A 24,011-nucleotide genomic window follows, 5' to 3' on the forward strand; every position below is an offset into this window, starting at 1 on the left:
CTGTGTCCCAAAGTAGAATAGGTTAGTATTAGAAACAGTTGCAAACTACTTGGAAAGGCTTTTGTTGATGTCTTGTTTCTCCTGAACACCTGTAATGAAGCATTCTGCCTCCCTGGGTGAGTAGACTTCATAAATAAGGCAAAGAAAATAAATACTTAAAGTCTTTAGTTATCAAAATCAAATTGTCTTCCATTCAGTATTTTATTTCTTTAATACTACTGGTCCCTCTCCTCTCTTTCCTGATGTGACAGTAAAATAAGTAATCATAACGAAATTTAAATGTACAGACTTATCAGTCACACAGGTAAGAAGCTGTATTGGCTGGGAGAGGCAGTTCACATTGCTCAGAACTATTGTTTTAGGCCTTGTCCAGGACAATGTCCATAGCACTGTATCATGTTAATGATTTGTTTTACTGAGATTTTGTATAAACAACATAAAATCTGGAAACTCATTTTAAAAACAATAAAAATTAAACCTAAGATACTGTAGATTTAGATAGTAACATAAAAAAAAAATACATAGAGGTTGCTGAAGGTACACTTTAACATAGGTTAAAGTCCAGCATTTTCTTAATTAAAGCTGGGTCAGATTGTTAGCTACTTCAAAATACAAAGATAGACAGTGAGATGGTGAGGACACAAATTTTGATTGTGGAGGCATAATATTATAGTAACTTTCTGCATATATTTTCTTTCTTCTTTCCTCAGTTTTTGTTAAGTAAACTCCACGAGGTCCTTATGCACAGAAATATCAGGAAAATATTTCATATATTATAGTATCAAGTGCTATTTTTTGCCATTTTTTCTTATTTCTTTTCTAAATGAAAAATTGCTTTTTAGATCAGATCTGCGCTGGTGGTAGCCACAAACCTCAGGTGAGATTTATTACCTGGAGTTCTTTGTGTCTTAATTACACCAGTGGAGATTTTTTTTTCAGCAACAGGAAAAGTGAAATACTTAGGTGCCTGAATACCATTCCTAAGTACTTCTAGAAACCTTAAAAGTTAAAAGGGGATGAAGGACTAAGGGAGCCATAAATAGGAATATGTGTCATTAGATGTCCTAAAAATCCTTTATTTGTCACAGTAGATTCTACTTGCTACTTATGATGAAAAAAATAATCAATTACCAGTGTAGCAGTGCTACTAAGTCACAGATAAAAATCATCAGTTAAATGTTTTGTCTTTTTGTTGCTAGAATTGTTTTTCACTACTGCATATATACAGGAAAAGGTATATAAAGAGTGATCACTTACTACTTGAAGTAAAGAAAGATACCCAAATCCTACATTATCAAAGTTTACTTTCACGTTTTTCCATCGGGCACTTTGATTGTTTTTTATGAGTTCCTCGCACTGACTAAAATTGTTGATTTGGTCGACTTCAAACCTTTCATCAGTTGTGGTGTTAACACAGTAGTAGAACTTCCCAGCAAACAGATTTACTCCCATGATGCTGAAAATTAGCCAGAATATAAGACAAACGAGAAGCACGTTCATGATGGATGGAATTGCTCCTAAAAGGGCATTCACAACCACCTAGTACACAAATACAGGGGGAAAGAGAAAAGAGTATGAGCATATTTACAGCAATACATTTTTGTATACTGTTTTACCATTCCTTAATAAATGCTTATTCAGAATCTAATACTATAAATTTTAAAGCAGTACATTAATAACTGTAGCATTGCACCATTCCTTTAAATTATTAACATTAGTACATGTAATGAAAATAAAATAAGTGAGATACTGAAAATAATTAATAGAAAAATAAAAGAGAAGACCTGGAAGTAGTAAGATGATGCCTGACACTGACTTGTTCTAGATAAAAAAGAAAAATGTGCTAAATGAAAAATGTAGACATAATAAAATTCTTAAAATACATGAAATGCATTATAGCTTAAAAAAATGTTTAAAGCAATATGGCAATCTGTAGATTTGATCAAAATAGTTTTGAAATTTATGCTGAAAACACAAATGCCATGAATCTAGAAACTAAGCTCTACATAAAAGAATTATGCGCGAATTAAATACATAACTTTATTGCCTTATTGTTCCATGCAAGATTATAACAAAGAGTAATTCTTTGTATACAAAAGCAAGACAGGTTTGCAATATGTGTCTAATTGAATCAACATAATTTATTTCAAGCTCCAGTCTTCTTGTTTCATGTATTAAGTTAGCAATACCCTTCATTTATCTAAAAAAGGATATATTTAGGACTTTTGATTTTTCATTTTTAATTAGTTTTGGGGGGATTGCCTTCTCAGACATTTGTAGGCAAGATGTCAATAAATCTTATGTAGATAAAAGGTGTATTGTTCTGATACATACAGTAATTAATCACATGTGTCTGTCAGATCTATCAAAACTTTTGTGATGAGCAGTTATTTTTCCTTAAGTATCCAATTCCAGGTTCTCATTTACAAGTTATTTTTTTATTTTAAATTTTACATTTTTTTCTTCTGCAAACTTTTGGGACCTGGTAGGAAGGTAAAATAAAATATGAAGTACTGCTCTGACTCTCAGTAATCTAAGTCCTGCAGCAAGGCAGGAAAGGACTGGCATGGATATTGGAGTATATTAAGTTGTCTTAGTCCATCTCTGTTCCCTGCAATACAGATGCATTCTCCCCACTACCAAAATAGTTGTGAGCAAGCTCAGAACTGCTCAATCTTACTACCTGTATTTCATGGCCTCTGGAAGGCCTTTGGAAGAGGAATGTTGTGGTTGTGTTATTCATCACTCAGCACCCTCCTCCTCTCCTCCTCCCAAATGTTTTGGCCAGGAATTAGGACCTGTTTAGAGATCTTAGGTAGAAATGTTATTTTTAGGGTGTATTTTCTTTTCATTCAGAAGGGTCTCCTCCATTCCCAGACAGTAGAAATGGGACCTTTCTGTAGCAGAATAATCCTTATCTTTTATAAAACCACAATTTTTTAAACTTAGCACTTTTTTCTTTTCTTTTATATATATATATATATATAGATTATATTTTTGGTGATTAAAAGATCCCAGTGATAAATCTGTTGCTACTTAGCTTCATGGAACTGAGAACAACTTAAAAATTAGAAATGGAATTAGAAATTCTGAAATTTGTTCCAAGTCTGACCTGAACTGACACTGCGTTATGCTATTGCTGCTTTGAAATTCTAGGCCAGTTAATGTTTGTCTTATCTTTTTTTCTCCCCACTGATAAAAATGTTCCAGATGTGTTACACTGATTGAATTCCTCTGTTTAGTCTTGATGAAAAACCTGAAAATAAAGATGTCAAGAAAGAAAGATGGGGATCTAGTTCTGCAGCTCAAATGAATTAAGGTTACCTCTGCCCACACAAAGAATGGTTTTGCATGAATTGAGTGCCTGTAGTTACCTTTATAACAACCCTGACATCCATTGAACCACAGCACAGATCCAGAACAGGCAGCAGAATACTAACAGCAACAATAACTGTTACAACAATTATGAATTTATAATAGTTGTAGAAAAAAAGATTTCTACAAAATGCATCAGTGTGTCTTGCATCTTTAGCTGAGCAGGTAATGCAGTCTCACCACTGAGACTATGAAAAGATCAGCCACATCTTCTTGGATAAAAAGAGAACAGCTTCAAGCAACTGTTCCAACAATGCTTCCAACAACTTATTTCATAGAGGTCACTGAAAACCCATCAAATGGTAATAATTTTTGGTCACTACTGACCTGGCCTGGATGCGAACTGGTGACCTAGAGATGAAAGGCTCTGTATCCTATTACCAACCCCTTGAGCTATCCAGTCCCCCTGGAAGGTTTTTTAAGAAAAGAAGAAAAGAAAATTAAAACTTTTAGAAGTTGTTTTCTGTTTGCATTTTTTTTCTGATTCCTTTTTTTTCCCCAAAAGTGTTGAGCCTTACCCTTATCATATTTATACTGTAAAACTATTGTTACATGTTGGTCAGATGCTCAGCTGACTGTAAAATCCTCCTTAGCAAGAGGTCTTTAATTTCTTCAACACATATAGCTGGAGATAATTGCCTTACCAGCTTTTCTCTAGCATTTCTTTTTTTGGTTGGTTGGTTGGTTTTTTGTTTTGTTTTGGTTTTTTGTTGTTTTTTTGTGTATGTGTATTTGCTTTGTGAATTAGCTGAGGTATTTCAGGATAGCCAGGACATTAACTTAATATGTATCCAAGATTGCACCCATATATACACAGACAACACTCACACACATAAGTTACAGCAAATGGACAGAAGAAAAAGAGAACCAATTGAAAAGTGAACTCAATGCAGAAAAGAGGTCAATTAGCATTTCTTAATGAGTTAATTTAACAAATAAAAATTGTCATTCTCATCTTGTTGGAAAGAGTCTAGAAGGTTAAAAGAATGGCAACTACAGCTCTTATTTTTGCTTGCTCTTTAAATCTAGGTCAGGTATATATTATTCAAAATGCATTTTTTATTATAAAAGGGGCTGTTCTCTTGGGCTTATTTTCTCTTATTTCTTGATACAGACTATAATGCCAGTAAATTGGAAAAATATGTTTGCACAGTTGTTTGTTTGGTTTTATAAATTACCTATGCATTTCCTCAAGGCTGGGATGTTGCTGGTCAGGTTGACTCCAGTGAGCAAAGCTGCAAAAGCCCAAGTTGATTCTGCTTGTTCACCTTCCTACAGCTTCAGGTAGGTGGAACAGCAATAAGAACAAGTGAGAAGCAACACCTGATGCCTAAAAACACAAAGGAGCTCTAGACTATTTTACATTTCAGTCAACATTCATCCAGGGGAAAAAAAATAATTCTGGGAAACCACATCTCCTCTAGGAAAAAGCAGTATTTCATATACATACACAAATTTTCATGTTTAAATTTCGTAACATTTATCTTCCAATATCAGATTTATAGATAATATAAAAGAATTACTGCAATACTAATTTTATGTTCTATCTTCTGGCAAATATGACTAATTTGTCAAGACAAATTAGTAATCCAGGTATTTTTCATGGTTGCTGTTTGTATCTTCTTTTGGAAAACTCCAAAGAAACAGCAAAAACTGGACAAAAATCAGTTTTCTGTCAGAACTGTTCATACTGAAGAATGAGGATTGTACAAAACTAGGTTGAGCCCTGCTGTGGGAGACATAGTTGAACATGTAGTGAGACATAAATGTATGTTAGTTGCCAGGGGAAAGTATTTTCCATAGATCCTGGCATTTCAGCTGCCACAGACCTTCCAGGAATTCCTACATTGGCACTGAATAATGGATATATCAGAGCCTCATGAAGTCTGTAAACAAACAAGGAAAAACCTTTAGTAGAATTTATCCACTTTTCCCATAACTTTTTCAGATTCTGTGAAGAAGTTCAAAACTCTATTCCTGGTGCAAATGAGGAGGACATTACCATTTTTGGGATGGAAAGGGAGATTACAGGACTATGTATGGAACATTCCTTCTACTCAAAAATAAAAAGCAGTTTATTTGCCTCCACTTGGAAGGTATCAACTTTGTAATTTTATGCTCAAATAGAAAAGTTCAGAAAGAGCTGCCAGAGAGGACATTTGCATTGAAAGATGGAGAAGTGAGCAAGTAGACATTGGTTTAGATTCTTGGTGCAGCACATAGGTAAGATTGCTGGAATGGCAGGAGGTATGCCGTGAACAGGCACAGATGTAGGCACAGGTGACAGTGAGATCTGCATTTACCACGTGTTCATAGTGAAGGACCCAGAGGACAACACACAAAGAAGTCTAGAAGACTCTGTAACCACCCTGACTTGACCAAGTGGGTATCAAATAACAGACAAATGTACTCTCTGTTAAACTGTGGGAGAGTTAAGGCAAAGGAGGAAAGGACATAGTAATTGTACGTAAACATACAGGAGCTATCCCAGGCAGGGAATGAAAAGAGCATCTGAGGCAGATCATGAAGAAAGCTCACCCTTTAATCAAAAAGATTAACTATCTGATGCTGTCATAATGGCTTTCTGTTCTTGCTGGTACTGTACAATTTATGACAGAAACTGCCTTTCTCTGAAGCTAGAGGAGCCTCCTCTACAAGTCATAACACAGAAGAAAGTCATTAGGATTGGAGGAAATGGTTATGGGGGTTAATCTAGGAGCAGCTAAGTCAGATGAAAATGTTTGTCACAAAAGCAATGGAGGTAGTGAACCTGAGGGCCAGCAGGCAGAACAAAAACATGGCCCAGTGCCGAGGAATAAGAGTGACTCTCAGCAGAGGCTCTGGGATCTCTGGCACAGTTGCTTAGTGTGAGGTTTGGAGGTGTTCAGGAAGGAAGATAACTGGTGCAGTACAAGAAAAATATTCCTACATAAGATACCCTGTCTCCTTTGCATCCATGGAGTTGGATTGAAGATGGCTGCTGGGAGAGAAAGGTTAAAACTCAAAGATTTGGTGAGGAGGGAATAGTTTCTCTCAAAGTGAACTTGCAGCTGGGAATGCTAAGCATGTCAGTGAGGAAAAACTCAATTTATTATGCCTAGTGTTGTTTATCCTCTGCCTGTTTTAAGAAGTCGAATTCCTGTGTAGACATAATACACTCACACAGACATGCTTGAGCCTCCTGCTGGGAGACAGAGAGAGATCATAAAAGCACAGCCTTTTAAGTGCAAGCTGAGCATGCACAAAGCCCCTTCATATGTTGGAGCAGGCTGCAGGCCCTGGTGTCCCCACAAGGATGAAGTAACCCCAAGGGAGCCTGTGTCCCCGTGTGTCTCTGCTTCCCAGCATTGTTGGCAAGGTAATGAAATAAACTTACTCTCTGCATTTGAGCTGTGTTTTGCTGGTCACCGTGGTTACCTGTCTATTCACACAATGGCTATCTAAGGATTAAAGTTCTTTATATTGAAAGGATAAAGTATATGTACATTGCCGCTACTGAGGATGGGAATTTTACTCATAGATAATAAAGAAAATTTATTCCATTTTATCAGTGTTTATATCAGGTAATAAACAGATGTGATATTCCAGTCTAGCAGACGAGGACAGAACAGGAAAGGAAGAAAGAGAGAGAAAGAATTGAGAGAGAGAGATTGCAATAATTCTTTTACCTCAAAGCTGTATATTTTGTCATTGAAAGCTTGGAATGGTACCCTGGGAAGAAGCATGCTGCATGTGTTTGGTGATCAGCTATGAGGTGGCTGTAGAGGCAACAGTGAATGAAAATTAGGTATATCTGTGAGAGAAAGTGCAACCTACTGGGCATGGTCCAAAAATTGTTACGGAGGAACTAAGAGAATTTTTAGATTCTAGGAACCTGAAAATGTAGAATAATCTAAGTAATTAAAACTTTCTTGTTTTCAATTAATTACTCCTATTTTGTCTTAATGGATTTCTTGCAAGAAACTAATTTTCTTAAGTTTGTCCCACAAATGGAAATCAGAGCGGTACACTATGCTCCATGTTGATATGAATGTATGATCTATAATCCACTAACTACATTCTGTCATTCCAGTATTTACCTGACTGACAAAAAAACAAAATCATCCCAACCCAAACAAAAACCCCCACCAAAATGAAAACCAAACACCCCTATCCCCCAAATGAAAAAAATTAAACCACAAGCCTCCCTAAAACCTCTTCTATCAAAAAAGAATTTCCCAAGCTGTTGCCATTTTACACATCAAAGGAGAGTCTGACTTGGATTCTTACCAATCTTCCAATCCAAATTACAAGTAATGAATGGATTTTGCCATTAATAGGTGTATAGTAAAAAAACTAGTTTCCACTTTTGCTATGCAGTTTGCCTTAATTCTATGTGCATACATATATTTTATTTTTAATGACATGACCTAGGGTTATGTAAGGTCAGAATTAAATAACGTTTAGAAAAATGCTTAGAAAACTTATAAGAAATTTGAAAAAATAAAAAACTCTCCAATTTTAGCAAACTAATGTTTATCTTTAAGTCACAATCACTAAAAAATTAGTAAACCAAAAGTTGTTAGAAGTACATTATGATGGTGGGATGGGACTATAGTATTTAAATCAATTTTTAAAAAAAGAAAAAAAAGTTGTTTCCTGAAAGAAACAATGAATGCATTTTGTCAGTGTTAGGCATGAAAAGCACCTCATGTGAACCAATTGAAAAAAATTATTTATGACAATGTCTTCAATTTTTTGAGTAAAAGGAAGACTGTGTTGGGAATATACAGTGAAGATTATAAAGCAGTGATTGTAAAAAACATTGGATTTAACTGAGAGTAGGCAGGCAGGTGGAAAGAACCAAAGAGACCTGTCAAGGAGTTACAAGTAAATCTTATTCTGAACAATAATGAACAAATAAAGCTGAAGTAAGAGATAAAAGAAATAATAAGAAATAATTCCCTGAACAAGACAATTGTTGTATTTTCTACTTTTCTGTAATTGTTACTTTACAAGTGCACCTGACTGGAGGATGCTTCTGATAGTGAATTTTGTCTTCATAGACAGCAAAATACTTTCTCAAACAATGCACAAACTATTTTTATAACACTCGGTGCTGGAGAAATTTCATACTGTTGGGTGGTGAGTTTATACCTTGGAATGCCACAATTTTTAGCAGAGAGGTTCAACTAGTTGATTCTGCTGCTCTGTTCTAGCTTTAATAAGAAAATTTAACTTGTTTAAAGTAGCAACACAAGCATTTGTTACTCATGTAACATCTATTAAAAGCAAGCTACGCTGTTTGACTTAGAGAAGATGAGGTCCTGGAGCAGCCTGATTCTGTTTCTCACCAGAAATCAAGTACGCGGAAAGTACTTTTGAAGACAATATAGAACAAAAGCCATAATTTTACATAATGTATTATAAAATAATTTTCTGCCAAGTAATAAATCATAGGGCTCAATTTGTTTGAGAAGAAGACCTGGTAAATATTGTAAAGAGACATAAGCATGAAAACAGAACAGTTACTTGATGTGGGAGTAGTATCTTTGTATTTCACTGGATGCAGTAAAAAACTCCATCGTCTTGCCCTCCTTGTTGCATCAATGAAATGTTATCAACTTCTACATGCCCTGTAACATTTTCAATTAAAATGCTAACTATATTATGTATCCCATTCAAATTCCTTTAAATTTTGATCCTAAAAGTATGGGTTTTCTGTAAGACACAACAAATACAAAACTGAAAAAAAATGGTATCAGTTTCATAAGGTAACTCTTCAAAAGTTCTCTTATTGTAAAATTACAGTCTAAAAAAGTACTGAGATGTTTCCTGTATGATTTATGAACATCTATATAGAGAGACTTCAAAGTTTATAAATTTTTTAATTGCCTTTCAGGGGACACAAAACATCTAATAGAATTTCCTTAAAACTTAAAGGTAATGTATAAGATCACATCACATCAAAAAATCCTTCCAAGTGCATGATGTTTAGATCAACAAAATATATTCCTCTATTTTTAAGAGAAATTTGCAGAAAATATTCACTCACTTCCCTGAGAGTGAATATATAATTCTTAACTGTGAGATAAGATGCTAAATTTACATTGAACATGGTTGATACTGATGCATCATTTACGTTGAAGCTATAAAAATCCCTGCACTATCGGTACCCTCCTGCAGTTTGTGCTTGCAAGGGTTGTAGTTCTACGTGGATTTTGCTAACGATTCTACTGAATGCCAAATTTTTATATCAGTGACATGTCTCCTGCAGGACATTTTTAAACCCCAAGAAAGATAATGCTCTTACTGGCATTTTATAAAAACAATTATGAAAACTAGTTTCCAGCACAAAAAAAGATTGAATTGAGATTCCAAGGAGGGATTTTATATGTTGTATATATATATATTGTGTGTATACACGTGACTTACTCAATGTAATATATAGGATGTCTTAAAGTATGCAAAAACTTAAACTGCAATTATATAAATAATATATAAAATATAAAATATATATAAATATTCGTAGTGACTACTCAGATCACAGGATTTTGGAGTGTGTTAAATATATTAAGAGTAATATTCAAAACTTTCTTCAGGTTATTTTGAATATATTAGTTATAAATTGAGTAGCATGGTAAAGCATAGATCTTTCCGAAACAATATAAAAGCCAGATTCAATTTTTTAAAGAAAGCAAATTTTTATCTCAGTTAAAAAAGCAACTAAAAATCTTAAAATAGCTGAGGTACCTCTCTCCTGCAAAAATAATTCTAGAAACTCTAAATAAAAATATTTATTTGCTCGTTTTCGTGTTTTTTTCTTTTACTACTCTACTTTTACTGGTACTGGGATTTACAGATAAGATTGTCTCTCCTCTCAACCCTTAATACACAATATAGGGATTAGTCAGACTGTACTCATTAAGGGTACATTAAGAGGGGAAATACTGTACCCACAATACAGAAAAGGGGAGGAACCAGTGGTCCACCCCATCCAAGCTGAAACGTGTCCTACATGAAATAGAAATATATAGCCTGTTATTAGTTGTGAATCTGTAATGACAGACACTTGATGCTGTGTTTTATAACTCAATTACATGAGAAATATTTCTTTCATACTAATGAAGTTTTGAGTACTCTTGAAAATGCCTCATTGCGACTTTCCTGGTAAGGGAATCTAAGGAATAGCCATTGAATTTTAGAGGAGATTTAAGACATCAAATACTCTAATTTAGTTTTGAAAGTTATGAAATTGGACTGGAAATTTGAAATACAGTAAATGTTTAAAGCCATCAGCCAGAAATATGCATAAGGCATGCAAAACTGAAAGTGCAAGTGGATTTCAGATTGTTTGCTGCCTTCTACTATTTCTCTAATAAATCAAGCACGGCATGACATGCTTTATTTTGTGAAGTTAGACACAAATGCATGCTTTATTGTCACTTAATTATCTAACTCAGCAAAGCAAAAGTACTCAGTATTCTACATTTTCAAGTAGCATACCAATTCAGAACTAGCGCAAAAGCATTATACTGCAAGTACTATAAAGCTAAACAAAAAGCAATGGGTATATTCAAATCTCAGTTTGCAGCTACTTCTGCTTAGTACATACACTAATTGAGATGAGAATATAAACCCTAAGAGACAGAAATTTAAATTAAATTAAAGCAATCCTTTACTTTGCCTTCCAGCATCTGGGTGGAGTTGGTTTTGAGATTCAACATAGAAAGTATTAAAACTTCTCAAAATTCAGTATACTAGCAGATATTCTAAATGCCTTTAATATGGCAAAATTCACTTCTGTGCTTAAGGCAAGCACAGGCTATAGATTGCTTGTACCCTGCTTTGATGCAAATGATTCATATATGTTATACTCACTTTGGAAAGAGAATTATGAAACAGCATAATTATAAAATTAAGTTGTACTAAAGAGTATAGCTGAAGATTTCTAAGAATGTTACTTAAAATCTGAAGTATGTTTCATATTTAGGCATAACAGAATAGTCATTAGTATGTACTGATTGTGTAAAATTCTGCATTCTTCCAATTCACCAGAATGAAAAACTTGTTTGAGAAAAACATTGATTAAATTAAAGTAATTGAGTACTTGGCAAATTGTTTTACAAAATGATTCAGAGCTTTGTATATCCACTGCCTCTTGTGAAATACTTAAGATATTTTACATTTTCAAAGTGCAAAATTTTTTCAGTTTTTAACATGAGTAAACATTAAAATTTAAACACATGCTGAATAAAAACTCTGTTTTATCACAGCTCAGTGGAGGTATGGGCAATATAAGAAAGCCCAGAAGGCTGCTTTATTTTTACTTTCTGCAGACAGAGAAAAAAATCTCTTAAAAATGAATTCTTATGAAATGAACTCGATTTCTGAGAAGACTTCTATTTGACTATAGTCTTATGAGCTGGTCAATTATTTATTATTTGAATCTTTTTACTGTTCGTGAGTCATTCATAAAATAATGCCAACAACTGTCAGTGAGCTGTTTTGAATACTTGCCAAGTGCTTTGGGAAAAAAAAAAACAACACTGTTTCAGAAGTGCAAGTAGTAACTATAAGGCCTGTATATATTTGGCCAGTCAAATCTGCTAAGTGACTGGAATCAGGTACTTCATTGACTGTCATTAATATTGGAGGATAGAACTGAAGTCTATTTGCTTTTCCAAACTTGTCTGTGATTCCTAACCAGTAAATTGCTCATGAATTATTCATGATGTGTAGCTGAAATTCTATCATATGATTGGGCTTCTGGCAGAGCTTCACAGTTATTCAGCAAGCAGTAGGGGAAAGCAGTAAATAGATTTCAAATAACAGTAATAATGTACCTTTATAACAGCTTCTTTATGCATGAATATCCTAAATCTTGTACATGGAAAATTTACTAAGGTGATCATGTAAAGATACAGAAAAATTGAATAAAACATTTGGCAATCAATTTTGACATCCTTCTAGAAATGACCTTTTCTTCCAATATAATTTTAAGAGCTGCATTTTTTTCCTCCCTGCATAATATCTGTACTGCTCTCCAAGTCCTCCTGCAGCTGACCAGATTATCACTAAAAATGTAAATCTGACAGCAGTTTCCCAACATTTCTCTGCACAAAACCACATACATTTATCTGAATGTTCATGAACAGTATGTACAAAGAAAGACAAAGAGAAAATGGCTAAATCAAATAGTTGCATTTTCTGTACTTGACCAGCTCTTACCCTGCTGAATATCACTTCGTGAGTTTCATATAAGGAGAAATCTGTTAAAAGTCAATTTGCTGCATGAAGCTGAAATTCATTAATTTAGTAATCATTGGTTAGCAATGTATTTTCTGCTGCATTCTGAAGTGAAGATAGGTAGTCTGTTAAATACAATTTCAGGAAAAGAATTCAAAGCCTCATTTTGACTTCATTAACCTTAATTTTTTTCCAAAGATTTTGCATTGTTTCCTCCTATGTTTCCATGACGCAGGAAAAAGCATTCTTTTAAAGCATATTTCATTGACATGCATATAGAGTTAGTTTGTATTCAGTGGCTTTAAGGAACAGAAGGTAGAAACGAATGAAAAAATAAGTCAAAATGCCTTCTTGAGTGAGATGAATAGTAAGCAGGGCCTCTAAATTACTCTGAGTAGCAAAAAAATAACCTTATATACATTGTATTGAATATTGAATAGAGATTAATTGAAATGAAAGAAGCATTTACCTTACAAAAAGAAAAACTTCATAGAAGAATCAAATAACTTGACTTGCTTTTTAAATCAGCCAAACTCAGAAATAGATTTAAACCACTAGCGGATATGAGTATATCTGTTGTATCATCTAGTGAAATTCAGTGGGGTTAGATTAAAGGGAGTTTATAAAATATAAAGAAAAAATTAAAAAGTTCAATTTCTGTGAGAAAATATATTTTTAAACTAATGCTAAATTAGATTCCTGTATAAATATTGTGATATGCTTATCGGTAAAGACATTAATACAATTTTGTTACATTTAATTTATTATTAAGACTCTTAAAAGAGTTCATAGGTGGCAATTTCAAAGACTCATGAAAAACTCCTGAGATTGGCTAGAAAGTAAAGTAACCTTAATGAATGTAACTTCTATGTCATACTGCATATGGATTTAGGTGAATGGATGGAGCTTTTTGCTTATCTGTTAGTAAAAGATATGCGATAAAAAGATAGTGCAGCCTTTCTGCATGGACTTGTCATTCCTTGTTGTGCATGCATGTATTCTTTCTATGCATGCATAGTTTCAGACACTTTCACGTTGTCTTACCCTCATGCCTTCAAATCGTGACAAAGCTCTTAGAGGTCTCAAAGCTCTTAGTGTCCTAAGGGACTTAATGGCACCAAGTTCTGAGTAACCCAATGCATTTGCTGTTAAGCTAACCAAAGAGACCTATATGAAAACAGGAAAGTAAAAATTATTATATTGTACACTCTACTTTACATACCATAGATGTGAGATATACACTTCGTTAGAAGATTCTAATTTTGGATCACTTTCTTCAGGAATAGGGAGTCTTTCAAGTAAAAAAAAAAAAAAAGAAGAAGAAAGAAGCAGTATGAAAGAAGAATAGGTAAATAAACAATATCATAAATAATATCTGAAAACATTAGTAATTCTGACTTTCATCCTTTGCTACTGATCTGAGGACATTTAAAACCACAAAAACTGAATTAAATTTATCTCTCTTTTTTACCAATTTAAGTACTGGTCTTATTTCTTCTTTGTTTTACCATACTGTTGGGATCAATAATTGTGGTTGATAATGTCATTTTATTGCTCACAATGGAAAGGGAAGTGATTGAAGTTTGTGTTGAACTACACATGGGTCACAGAACAACATTGCTCCTCTGAAAATTGGTTAAAAGGATTACTTTTGATATAGGCAGTTATACTGAATAATCCTTTTACCTGACTGCTGAAATTATATGCTTTACAAGCTGCCATTAACCTGGACTATGCTGTTTCTAAGACCTCAGAAGAACAGTTCCATAGGTGGAAGAATTTGACAGGCCTTTAAATATTCCATGTCCCTGCATTACCTCAGTGCGAAGTATCACATTCTCCACATTTGCAATGGCTCCTATCCAAAATATTACCTTCTGTTTGTTTCCTATTTCCCCTAAATGTTCCCTCATTATGCTGTTCTAATTCCTTAACTATTTATTGGGCCAAAAATAGCATAATGTTCTCATGTACTCTTTGATTATAAAGAACAGTGTATCAGGTAAAAAGAACTCTAGGACTGTGCTCATATTTAAAAACAGCATTATATGCGAAATTTTTAGCTTTTAAAAGTTAAGAGCTTTTCTGAACTTTTCAGCAGCTATAGAAACCACAAAACTCGATTCTTTTGAAATCTAAATTTCTTTTTCCAGCACATTCATCATATCACAATCACATGAACTTTCAAGCTGCTGTGATTGAAAGGAAAATTAAAGAAAATATCCACATGTGTAAATCCAGCATTTATCACAGACTAATTCAGACATTTTAATATGTACTATACCTTCACATAATGATGTATGCATATTTTCACATTCACAAGTTGGCTGTTTGGGATATTATGCTTTAAATAATGTAAAATATTAGAGAAAATTAGTTTAGAAAATGAACAACTGCTTCTGCTTGCATGCTTGTTCAAGCTTTTTTGTTGTAGGTGTCACGTAGGTACCCATTTTGAGAAATTCAGTACTTAAGAACAGTGTTTTCCAAGAGTGGGTACTTTCTTTGTATGAAACATGGTTATCTGTAGCCATATATGTGTAGTTGAATCCTACATATATTTAAACCACAATGTACACAAATCAAAAATGTTGTAAACACTCATAAAAGACAAAAAAAAACCAAAAAAACAAACTGATGAAAATTAATTGCCTTGATTCTCTGATTAGCCCTTGTATGATGGGAACACATTGAGAAAGGGTTGGATTTTTGGCAATATTTTGGGACAATAAATTCTTATGAAGTTCTCTTTTTGTCTATTCAGTGTATATTTCTAAGTCATTGAAACCAGGACCAAAAGAATCTTAATTTTAAAACTGAGCTTGTTCAATACTTGGTTTTTGTATATGTTTTACCAGAAATTATGTATTTGGTGACTTGTATTTGGTGACCAAAATATGGTGACTTGTTCCGGTTTTGTAACTCTGTAAAACATAGTATTTGAGGTTCACCCACAGAAATTCATGAACTGCAGAAACAGAATGTATTTTCCCAGGGGGCACACTTAGGATATTCTTAAATGCTCCATAATTGTATCAATGCATCAGGACATGTTCTCTCCCATTTCACAGCACAGTACTGTAGAGCTAGAACTATGAGATAACCCTTGCAGCGAAGATTTCAAACATGCCTGTGAGGACTGCAAGCTCATTAGTATTCATTGAACTTCAATACTAATTAAGCCACACTACCAATGCTAGAGATGTATCTTGCTTTCCTTGTGGAGCCCTAATTTATCCATATGAAATTTTTGGACATGATGTTAATTTTCTTGCCAGAGGAGTTTTGATTCATATGTTGGTCTAATGTCTGGTGGATCAGACACCCATCTAAATGCTGGATTCAGCCAGCAGGAGGAATGATGGGTCCAAAGGTGGGAGTGAGCAGCCCAGGCCACAATGCAGGGCAGCATGACCTCTTTCAACAGCTGTGTTGGGATAAACCTCCTAACAGCTTGGGGGCTACCATGTGAGGCCCTTCTGCTCAGCAGGAGAGCGTCCAGTTTCTCTCAACATAGCAAGGCAGTGCTGCAAGCATAGAGTGAAAGACAGAGAAACATGGAAGTTTTCCAGCTAGCTTACTTCTCAAATTGAAAAGTAAACTAGTGGGCATTAATAGATATTATGGCTGCAGAGAAAGTAAGTTTAAAAATTACCAGTTAAATATAAAAGTGTCACCTAGGAAATGCACTACATACATCTACAATCAGGAAGTCCAGCCAGCACCAGGCATTAGTAAAATATGTTTGGTAGCCATAGGCCACCCACTTCAGCAGCATTTCCAGAATGAAGATGTAAGTGAAGACCTTGTCAGCATATTCCAGCATGGTCTTGATGGTTTTACGTTGTTCAATATAGATGTCTTCAAAAGCCTGTGAGTATAAACATTCAAAGATAGATTATTTTTTGTTACCACACATATTTCAGATTGGAAAACAACAAACCAAAAAAGGCAACAAAAAAAGGAAATAATCTTCAAGAAAAGGCAAGGGAATGTAATTTCTATCTAATGCTTATTTTTCTGATAACTCAGTATATACCTGGTTTTTCCCTACAGAAATATATTTTCCAGCTCACAGGAGAAAGAAGCAGATATTACACAGCAACCACTCCACTGGTCAGAGATTGTTTAAAATGTATTTATTTATTGCTGGTAGTGAACTATTCTTCTCAGATCATATTCCATAGTGACAAATTGAATTGATTCTGCCCAATATTGTGCCTGAACTGAATTTTACTGAGATCATTTGGCTTGTATGTAGGTAGACCCAACTTCAAAATCCAGGGTCATAGCTGTAAAATTTTCATGACAATGACAATACAATCTACCTTTTTTCAGTCCTCCAACTTCCTGAAAATTTTAAGTTATAAATCTTAAAATAAATTCTTCCTTTCTTAAAATAATTATCTATCTAAATCAATTACCCACTTTACTATTCACATTTTATGAGATACATAAAATTTCTGAGCTCCTTGTCATGTTATTTGCACTTTTTGTGTTCTCATTTTTAAGCAATTGAAAAAACAAATTGCTCCTGCTTTTCATAAATTCTTCAACTTTGTTCTTCCTTTAATTGCTTTCAAATTTCAGTTATTCTGTTATTTCTTATGGAGATCAACTGATTTTATCAGGCTGAAAGAACTGAACAATCTGCTAGTTTGCAAAGATTTGGGTATTTTTGGATACTAACATTCATTTTTACTGAGCCTGCTTTTGAACCACTTGACATCTGTCATTTCAAATGATTAATGTTTCTATACAGGACATCACGCCAGGATCTGTATAATTCTGGTTGCTTGCATCAGGCACTGTGGTACCTGACAGGATGTATGCACCAAACCCTGGGAATTCAGCAGGTGCCATTTCACTGGTACAGGAGGGGTGATGCCAGAGGCTGAGCGAGCAGCGCTCCTGGCAGCAGCAGTGTGTCTGCTCCCTGCCTCAGAGCCCCGGCCAGGGTGTGCAGGCAGCTCCCACCCTGCCTGCGCCTGCCACAGCCCCTGGTGGTGACAGCAGTGAGATTTGTCTGGAGCATGGCCTTGGGGTGAATATGGGATACAGTGCTGCTGGATACAAAGAGATCTCTTCACTATCACAAAAGACTTTAAAGGGAGAGCAGACTCTCACATCTCCAGAGGTTTGGGCTAATCCGTGGTCTTCGAAATGTTTTCACAGAATAAATGTCGTTTGAATGATCTTTGGCTCACAAGCATGAGGTACTAACACCGTGGGATCTTAACTCAAACTTCCTCTAAATAAAGTAATGGAAATTCACCTTTTTCAGATCTGCTTCCACTACTTTTCTCATTAAATTCTAGTTGCAGAAGATTTTCTTCACTTAGCTGTATGAACCAAAATTCAATAGCATAAACTTGATATTTTTGTTATTTGGAGGATTTTAAATGACAGGGAAGGTGTCACATGGTATTGCATAAAAGTTGTTTTTCTGATGATTGTGTTGATATTAGACCAAACAAAAGCAGAATGATTCTTAGAAATGTAGCTGAAACTAGTGAAAGGTATTATCATAAACTGCTAACAGTATTAACAGGATTTTAAAGTGTTGGGAGTGGTCTAATGAGCTTATGAATTTTGAAACACTATTCTTTTATTATTTTATTATGTAGGAAGTTAAGTAATTTGCCAAAGGGTAATTAAATCTATCAGGGTAGATGCTAGATATACTCTGCATTATCTTACAGCAAATAGTTTGCCTAAGAAACTTCACCTCTGTGTATATATACAGGCTCACTTTAATTTAAAAATTCATCTACAATTCCTTTATTCTTCATCATTATTTGTATTTTTGAAAAAACATACTATTAGGATTTGATTTCATTTGCTGTTATAGATTTGTATTATGGTTTGCTTCCCTTTATTCTGCCTTTACATGCTTGTTAGAGCAAATACATGTTTTTGCAGATGTCCCTTCAGTCTACATGAGTCAGTAGAAGCTGAATTGTAAGTTTAAATAATAAGTTCTTATTCTTAGAAGGGAATCAAGAAAACCCACACAGTCTTATCTAGCACACAAGATTTATAGGACTACACAAGCCAGCCCTGGCCCTTGCAAGGTGTTTTGAACTGTTTATGCCATGATAGTTCCAAACACTTCAACACTGACAGTCCTTTTCCCTGAGATACATCAGTAAACAGCCGTGAAAGGAGAGAGCACACTCAAATAAGAGAGTTTAGTATGTTGTCTTCTTCACGTTGTTTCTCCCTGCCTGAGGCATATTACTGCCACTTCCAGCAATGGAGTTAGGCTCTTCCTAATCACTCATGTCTGTTCTTTTTTCAACATATTGTTGAGAAGAGACCGTTTTTGCTATTTTTCCCAAGGCCTGAATAAAATTTAGTCTTATCATTTGAAGACATGGAATTGTGTTAAGTTAAAACAGCGATAGAAGAGACAATTTTATGGAGTTTTCTGACAACATGGAAATATTCTGTTCATGTTTTACTCACCAGAGCTCCACTACTGAGGAGAATCATAAAGACAATGAAAGTCTCAAACCAGTTGTGTTCAACAATCCTGAAGCAGGTTTTTCTAAGGTTCCACCACTGCTTTCCTCTCCCTTCTTCTATGCTTACTTGACAGCACTTGAACCTTCTTACACAGCCTTTAGAACAGTGTATGTAATGAGAGGAGGAAAAAAAAGAGATTTTGTTGGGTTGCATTAATTGAGACAATTAGAATTTATAGTTAAATGAACAAGTGAGAAGAATGTATCAAGAAGTGCTCAATACAGTGCACACAAAAAGATAAAAGTCCATTGAATGTGAAGCCAAATTACAGAACACAGGTTTATGTATAAGATATGGGCAAACGATATTAAACTGTGCCTTCTTTTGTTCAGGATACTCAATTCAGACAGTGTTGCATTCATTGCATGAAAAAATTTAAGCCTCTTATCTGAGTTCTGGGCTTTTCAGTACCAGCTAATTTCTCTAACTTGTGCCCCTAATTTATCCACACTTTTATGATTCAGCTGCTGACTTTTATGTAGAAAAATACTAGCAATAAATAATAGTATTTTCTGTGACAAATCCTAGACTGTTACAGTACTGCTTCTTACAAGTTCAATGTGAATTTCTAAAGAATGACCTGTTATCATTTCCAGAAGTAATCCAACCTGAAAATAGCATTTTTTCTCCAATGCCTGAATCTAACTTTTGCTTACAGATACCAAAAATAGCATTTGTATCCTTATATTACTGTTATAAAAACTATTTCTTTCCCTACCTCCTTCACATGCACACATCCATAAGTTTTCTCCCAAGGAAATGACATTGGAAAAACATGTATGACCAAATTGTGTTTCCATTGAATTGTGGGCCAATAGAAGGAAGAATGAAAGATTAAGTGATCACCACCAGCTGAGACTGCTCTTGTCCCCAGGTGGCATACAAGGCTCCACCTTCTCCTTTTGCCAGTTTGTAGAAGTTTCATTTTGCATTTTGCACAAGACCATCTAGGTTCAGTTTTTATTTAGCACTAAACAGCTGTTTTAGTAATGTATACTTTATAAAGCACTTAGATATCTGTGAAGAATATTTTTAAATAGTGTGTTTATCATCTGTAACTAAGCTCTGAAAGTACCATAACATACTAAAAATACTTAAAAACATGCTAAAATAAAACTTTCTGTACCGTATTTTTCTTATTTTAAAAATAGAGATACATTTCCAATAAAATGTTTTCTTAACTGTTTATCCAATACATAGTATAATTGTGGTATCAGTGTACATATAATATATTATGGAATAAAAGTATGATTGCTAATAATCAGAGCTTAAACACTAACAAAAGGGTAATGTGATTCATAAATCTTAATAGTTAACTTACATAGAAAATGATTCTGTAATTCTATTAACAATTATTATTAGTGTTTTTCTTCCAAATACCTTCTGTGAAGCAGGCCTCTGGCTCCTGGGCTTCCTCAGGTTCAGCTTCTGGTTGTTCTTCTGCAGGAAGTCCAATATCAACTGTGCTGCCTTCAGAAGAACTAGATGAATTTAACTTCTGTAAAGGAAAAGAAGCATCACAGTAAATAATTTTAAGGCAAATATTATTTGATTATGGAATAAGTAAATTAGACAATATTTTTGAATGTTCTAGAATTCCATGTAAGTAAATTGTTGATAAACATCTGAGAAATTTATAGTCTGCTTTTCCTCCTGCACTGTATGAATCTATTAAACAGAAGGTGTATCAGTAACAGATCAGCCTTCAAATAAAATTGTGGTTTAAACTGAAAAATGTGGGTAATGATGCTAAACCTGAGAAGATTTATGACCACAACAAGTCATAAGTCGTAATGATTTCTTGACCTACATAGAAATAATGAAGTTTAAACAAATATACAGGAATTTGTAGTGTCTACTGAAAATCAGGTAAGAGTCTAAAAATAACTACATAAATGAGATGGGAGCTCAGAGGAATGAGGGAAAAAAGCAGAGAAGGCCATACTTCAGAGGTTAGTAAATCCAGATCAAAATTGCTCAAAGTCTATCTGAGAGTGAAGCAGAATCTGCATACAATAAGGCTGAGGTAGTTAAGCCCATAAAAAAACAGATTATGTTTTATCAACAAATTTTCAACAACATGATGAGCATACAGACAGAGAGGCATGAGTTGGAACCCCCCCCAAAAAGAATCAAATAATAATAAAAAAAAAAAAATAAAAAGAATGCACTTATGCACTTAAGCTAATTCTCATCCTAAAAAACCTATCAGAAAAAACCAATCAGAAAATTGTTGTAACATGTAATGTGTAGCTGGAACATGGTTGCAATCTATCTCATTGGTATTGTGGCTAAAACTTGGCCAAAATTTTAAAAGAAATATATTTAAATATGTATGGCTAAACTAAATAATGAAACAACTGCAATATAGAACACTGACTATAAACTCAGTACTGCCAAGACCACCACTAAACCATGTCCCCAGATGCCACAGGTATGGTATGACAATTCAACCACTTCCTTGGGTGAAAGCCTATTCCAGTGCTTAACAATCCTGTCAGTGGAGACATTTTCCCCAATATCCAATCTAAACCTCCCCTAGTGCAACTTGAGGCAATTTCCTCATCCTATCTCCTCTTACTTGGGAGAAGAGCCTGATCCCCACCTCACTACAACCTCCTCCTGGGCTCATCAATGCTAGGTGGCAGCAGGCCTTTTGGTATTGAGGACAATAAAAACCCCGACCACTAACAACAAAACTCTCACTAAAGCAGTAGTAGTAATAAGTCAGAAGTGTCATAGTACTTTTACAATGGGATGAAAAGTAACCCTTTCACTATAGGTAGCAGCACATCAGCAGACAGCTTTCCTAAGCTTTCCTAAACTGAATCAGTCTAAACAGGATCAATTCTCCATTGGTCAGTCACAAACCAGGTGGTGTCTCTCTGTTTGACTGTCTGCTATGTGATGGGTTGGAAGATTGGACTGGACAGCATGAAGGTACTTGTGGAGAATAGATGATAAGTCATTGTTTTCCTCTAAAGGATCTTTGTTCAAATGTTTTATTTTGAAATTATTCATGCTGGGGGTGGTTCATAATGTGCTGAAAGAAATTTTAAGAACCTTTATTGTAGTGGTTCATAAGCAAAAGTCAAATTAATTACAGACATTTTAGCTAATATTTAACAGGAAAAGAATTATTAATGCTTCAGATCTTAATTAGGAAATGGGAACAACACTGTCTTTGAAATAACTTGCTATGGGGAGAAGCTGTTTTGTACAGGTTTCTTTTCTTGGAGGAGGATCCAAAAATTGCACTTAGCTTAACACAGAGTTTTTGCTGAGAGTACTAGAGGGCTCTTATACATAGTGAAGGGATAGTGGTAAAGAATTCAGCTACCCTAAAATTTGGTGTCTGAAGCACTGTTAGCAGTACAACTGTGGGACAGAAGGGGGAAGATGAGCTATCCTGTAAGGAAACTGAATTGCTACCAAAATGGGAATTACCTGGTTAAGGCTGTTTTTTCTCAAGTATGAAAATTAATATTTTTAAGTGTCTGGAAAGGTAATTTTCTAATTTGACTAAAATGGCAACAAAGTAAGTCATTGAGGATGTAGTTGTTTTGTAAATCCTGACAGTGAATCCATTTATTATTTTGCTAAAATAGCCGCATACAAAGTTACATAATGGACCAGTTATAGCCTTAATATGCTTTTTAAAATTAGAGTTCTCTAAAAGACTTAATGTCAGTAGTCTGCTTTAGCATTCCTTTAGTAGATATTTTCATCTGTTGGTACTTCTCAATTTTAACAACCGAGTGAATTTCAAGTGTATGGTTAAGACTTCTTTCTATGGGAATCTAGGTCTAGAAGAGCTGACAATTTTAAAATCTAAAAGAATTCATATGTCTAAAGGAATGTCTAAAGGAGTTACATAAATCATGTATATGCTTTCTGGTTTATATCTGCTTTTTCAAGAGGCAGTGAGAAGATGTACCAAATTCCTCATGGGACTCTTGTGACAGAAGGCAAACAAAAATTTCTGGTGGAATAACACTGCAGCTACAGGCACTGTCCCCTACAGAATGCTACAAGTACCATGTGGACCATATATAGTTTTTATGGAGTAGTTGAGTCTCCCATTACTTGGCCTTCTATCTCCTCTTGAAGGCTATAATTTTTAACTCTTTCTCTCACTTTTGTTTATCAAGAATTAAGTCCTCCTTTATCTACTCATTTATGCCCATCAATGAAGAAATATAAAAATAAATGATTAAGAATTGAATACACTGGCTTATGAAAAGTGAAACAATAAAACCCCAAACAACCAAACAAAATCCCATCTAACAAAGACCCTCAAAAGATCAGAAAGAAATGTAAAAAATATCTAAATACCTCTTTGCTTTCTTCCAGGTCTGATTCACTGCTAAATTCTTCTGTGTTTAGATTTTCAAAGTCGGATTCACCCACAGCAATGGGCACTGTCACAGTAAGGCTTGGGTTGTTTATGAATGACATGTAATCACTCTCATCAATTATGTATTTTTCCACACTGCTACCTGTGCCTATACCACTGGTGGTTCCATTTGCATCTTTAATATAGTCATGGTCCTTGCTTAGTTCCACAGTTGTATGGTTAGAAATACAGCTATTTTTGTTGTTTAAATCTTCAAGTGGCTTGATTTCATCTAAAGCTTTCTGTTTTTTAACAAAGGCTTTTTGGATGAATTCACGTGCTTTTCTCTTCACATAATCTATGCCTTTCTGAATCCTTGCCACAGCAATTTGGAGATTGTTCATTTCATTATCATCATCTGTCACAGCTAGGTTGTCTGCACTAAATGAGCTCAAGAGCAAGGCCAAAAATAGATTCAGTACCTGCAGAAAGATAAAAAAATATATGCTCTAGACTTTATTAAAAAAATAACATTTATTTTATT

The 24,011-nt window shown here is 34.5% G+C and overlaps 1 protein-coding gene across 10 annotated transcripts in view; it reads right to left on the bottom strand.

Annotated features, from left to right (window-relative positions):
* Positions 1 to 24,011, bottom strand: part of LOC131579529 (sodium channel protein type 1 subunit alpha) — a 63,198-nt gene that overhangs the window by 10,426 nt on the left and 28,761 nt on the right. For 8 of the 10 annotated variants that reach the window (XM_058839615.1, XM_058839611.1, XM_058839609.1 and 5 more), the window contains exons 16-21: positions 23,467 to 23,949; positions 20,512 to 20,629; positions 19,072 to 19,226; positions 16,301 to 16,474; positions 13,648 to 13,770; positions 1,258 to 1,539 (exon numbers count right to left, since the gene is read on the bottom strand). In XM_058839615.1, coding sequence (XP_058695598.1) covers positions 1,258 to 1,539; positions 13,648 to 13,770; positions 16,301 to 16,474; positions 19,072 to 19,226; positions 20,512 to 20,629; positions 23,467 to 23,949 — 1,335 coding nt within the window. The remainder of the gene's footprint in view (positions 1 to 1,257; positions 1,540 to 13,647; positions 13,771 to 16,300; positions 16,475 to 19,071; positions 19,227 to 20,511; positions 20,630 to 23,466; positions 23,950 to 24,011) is intronic. The other 2 variants (XM_058839612.1, XM_058839613.1) reach the window with 1 other exon arrangement.

The sequence above is a fragment of the Poecile atricapillus genome, chromosome 5 (assembly GCF_030490865.1).
Source record: "Poecile atricapillus isolate bPoeAtr1 chromosome 5, bPoeAtr1.hap1, whole genome shotgun sequence".
In the NCBI taxonomy this organism is placed as follows: Eukaryota; Metazoa; Chordata; class Aves; order Passeriformes; family Paridae; genus Poecile; species Poecile atricapillus.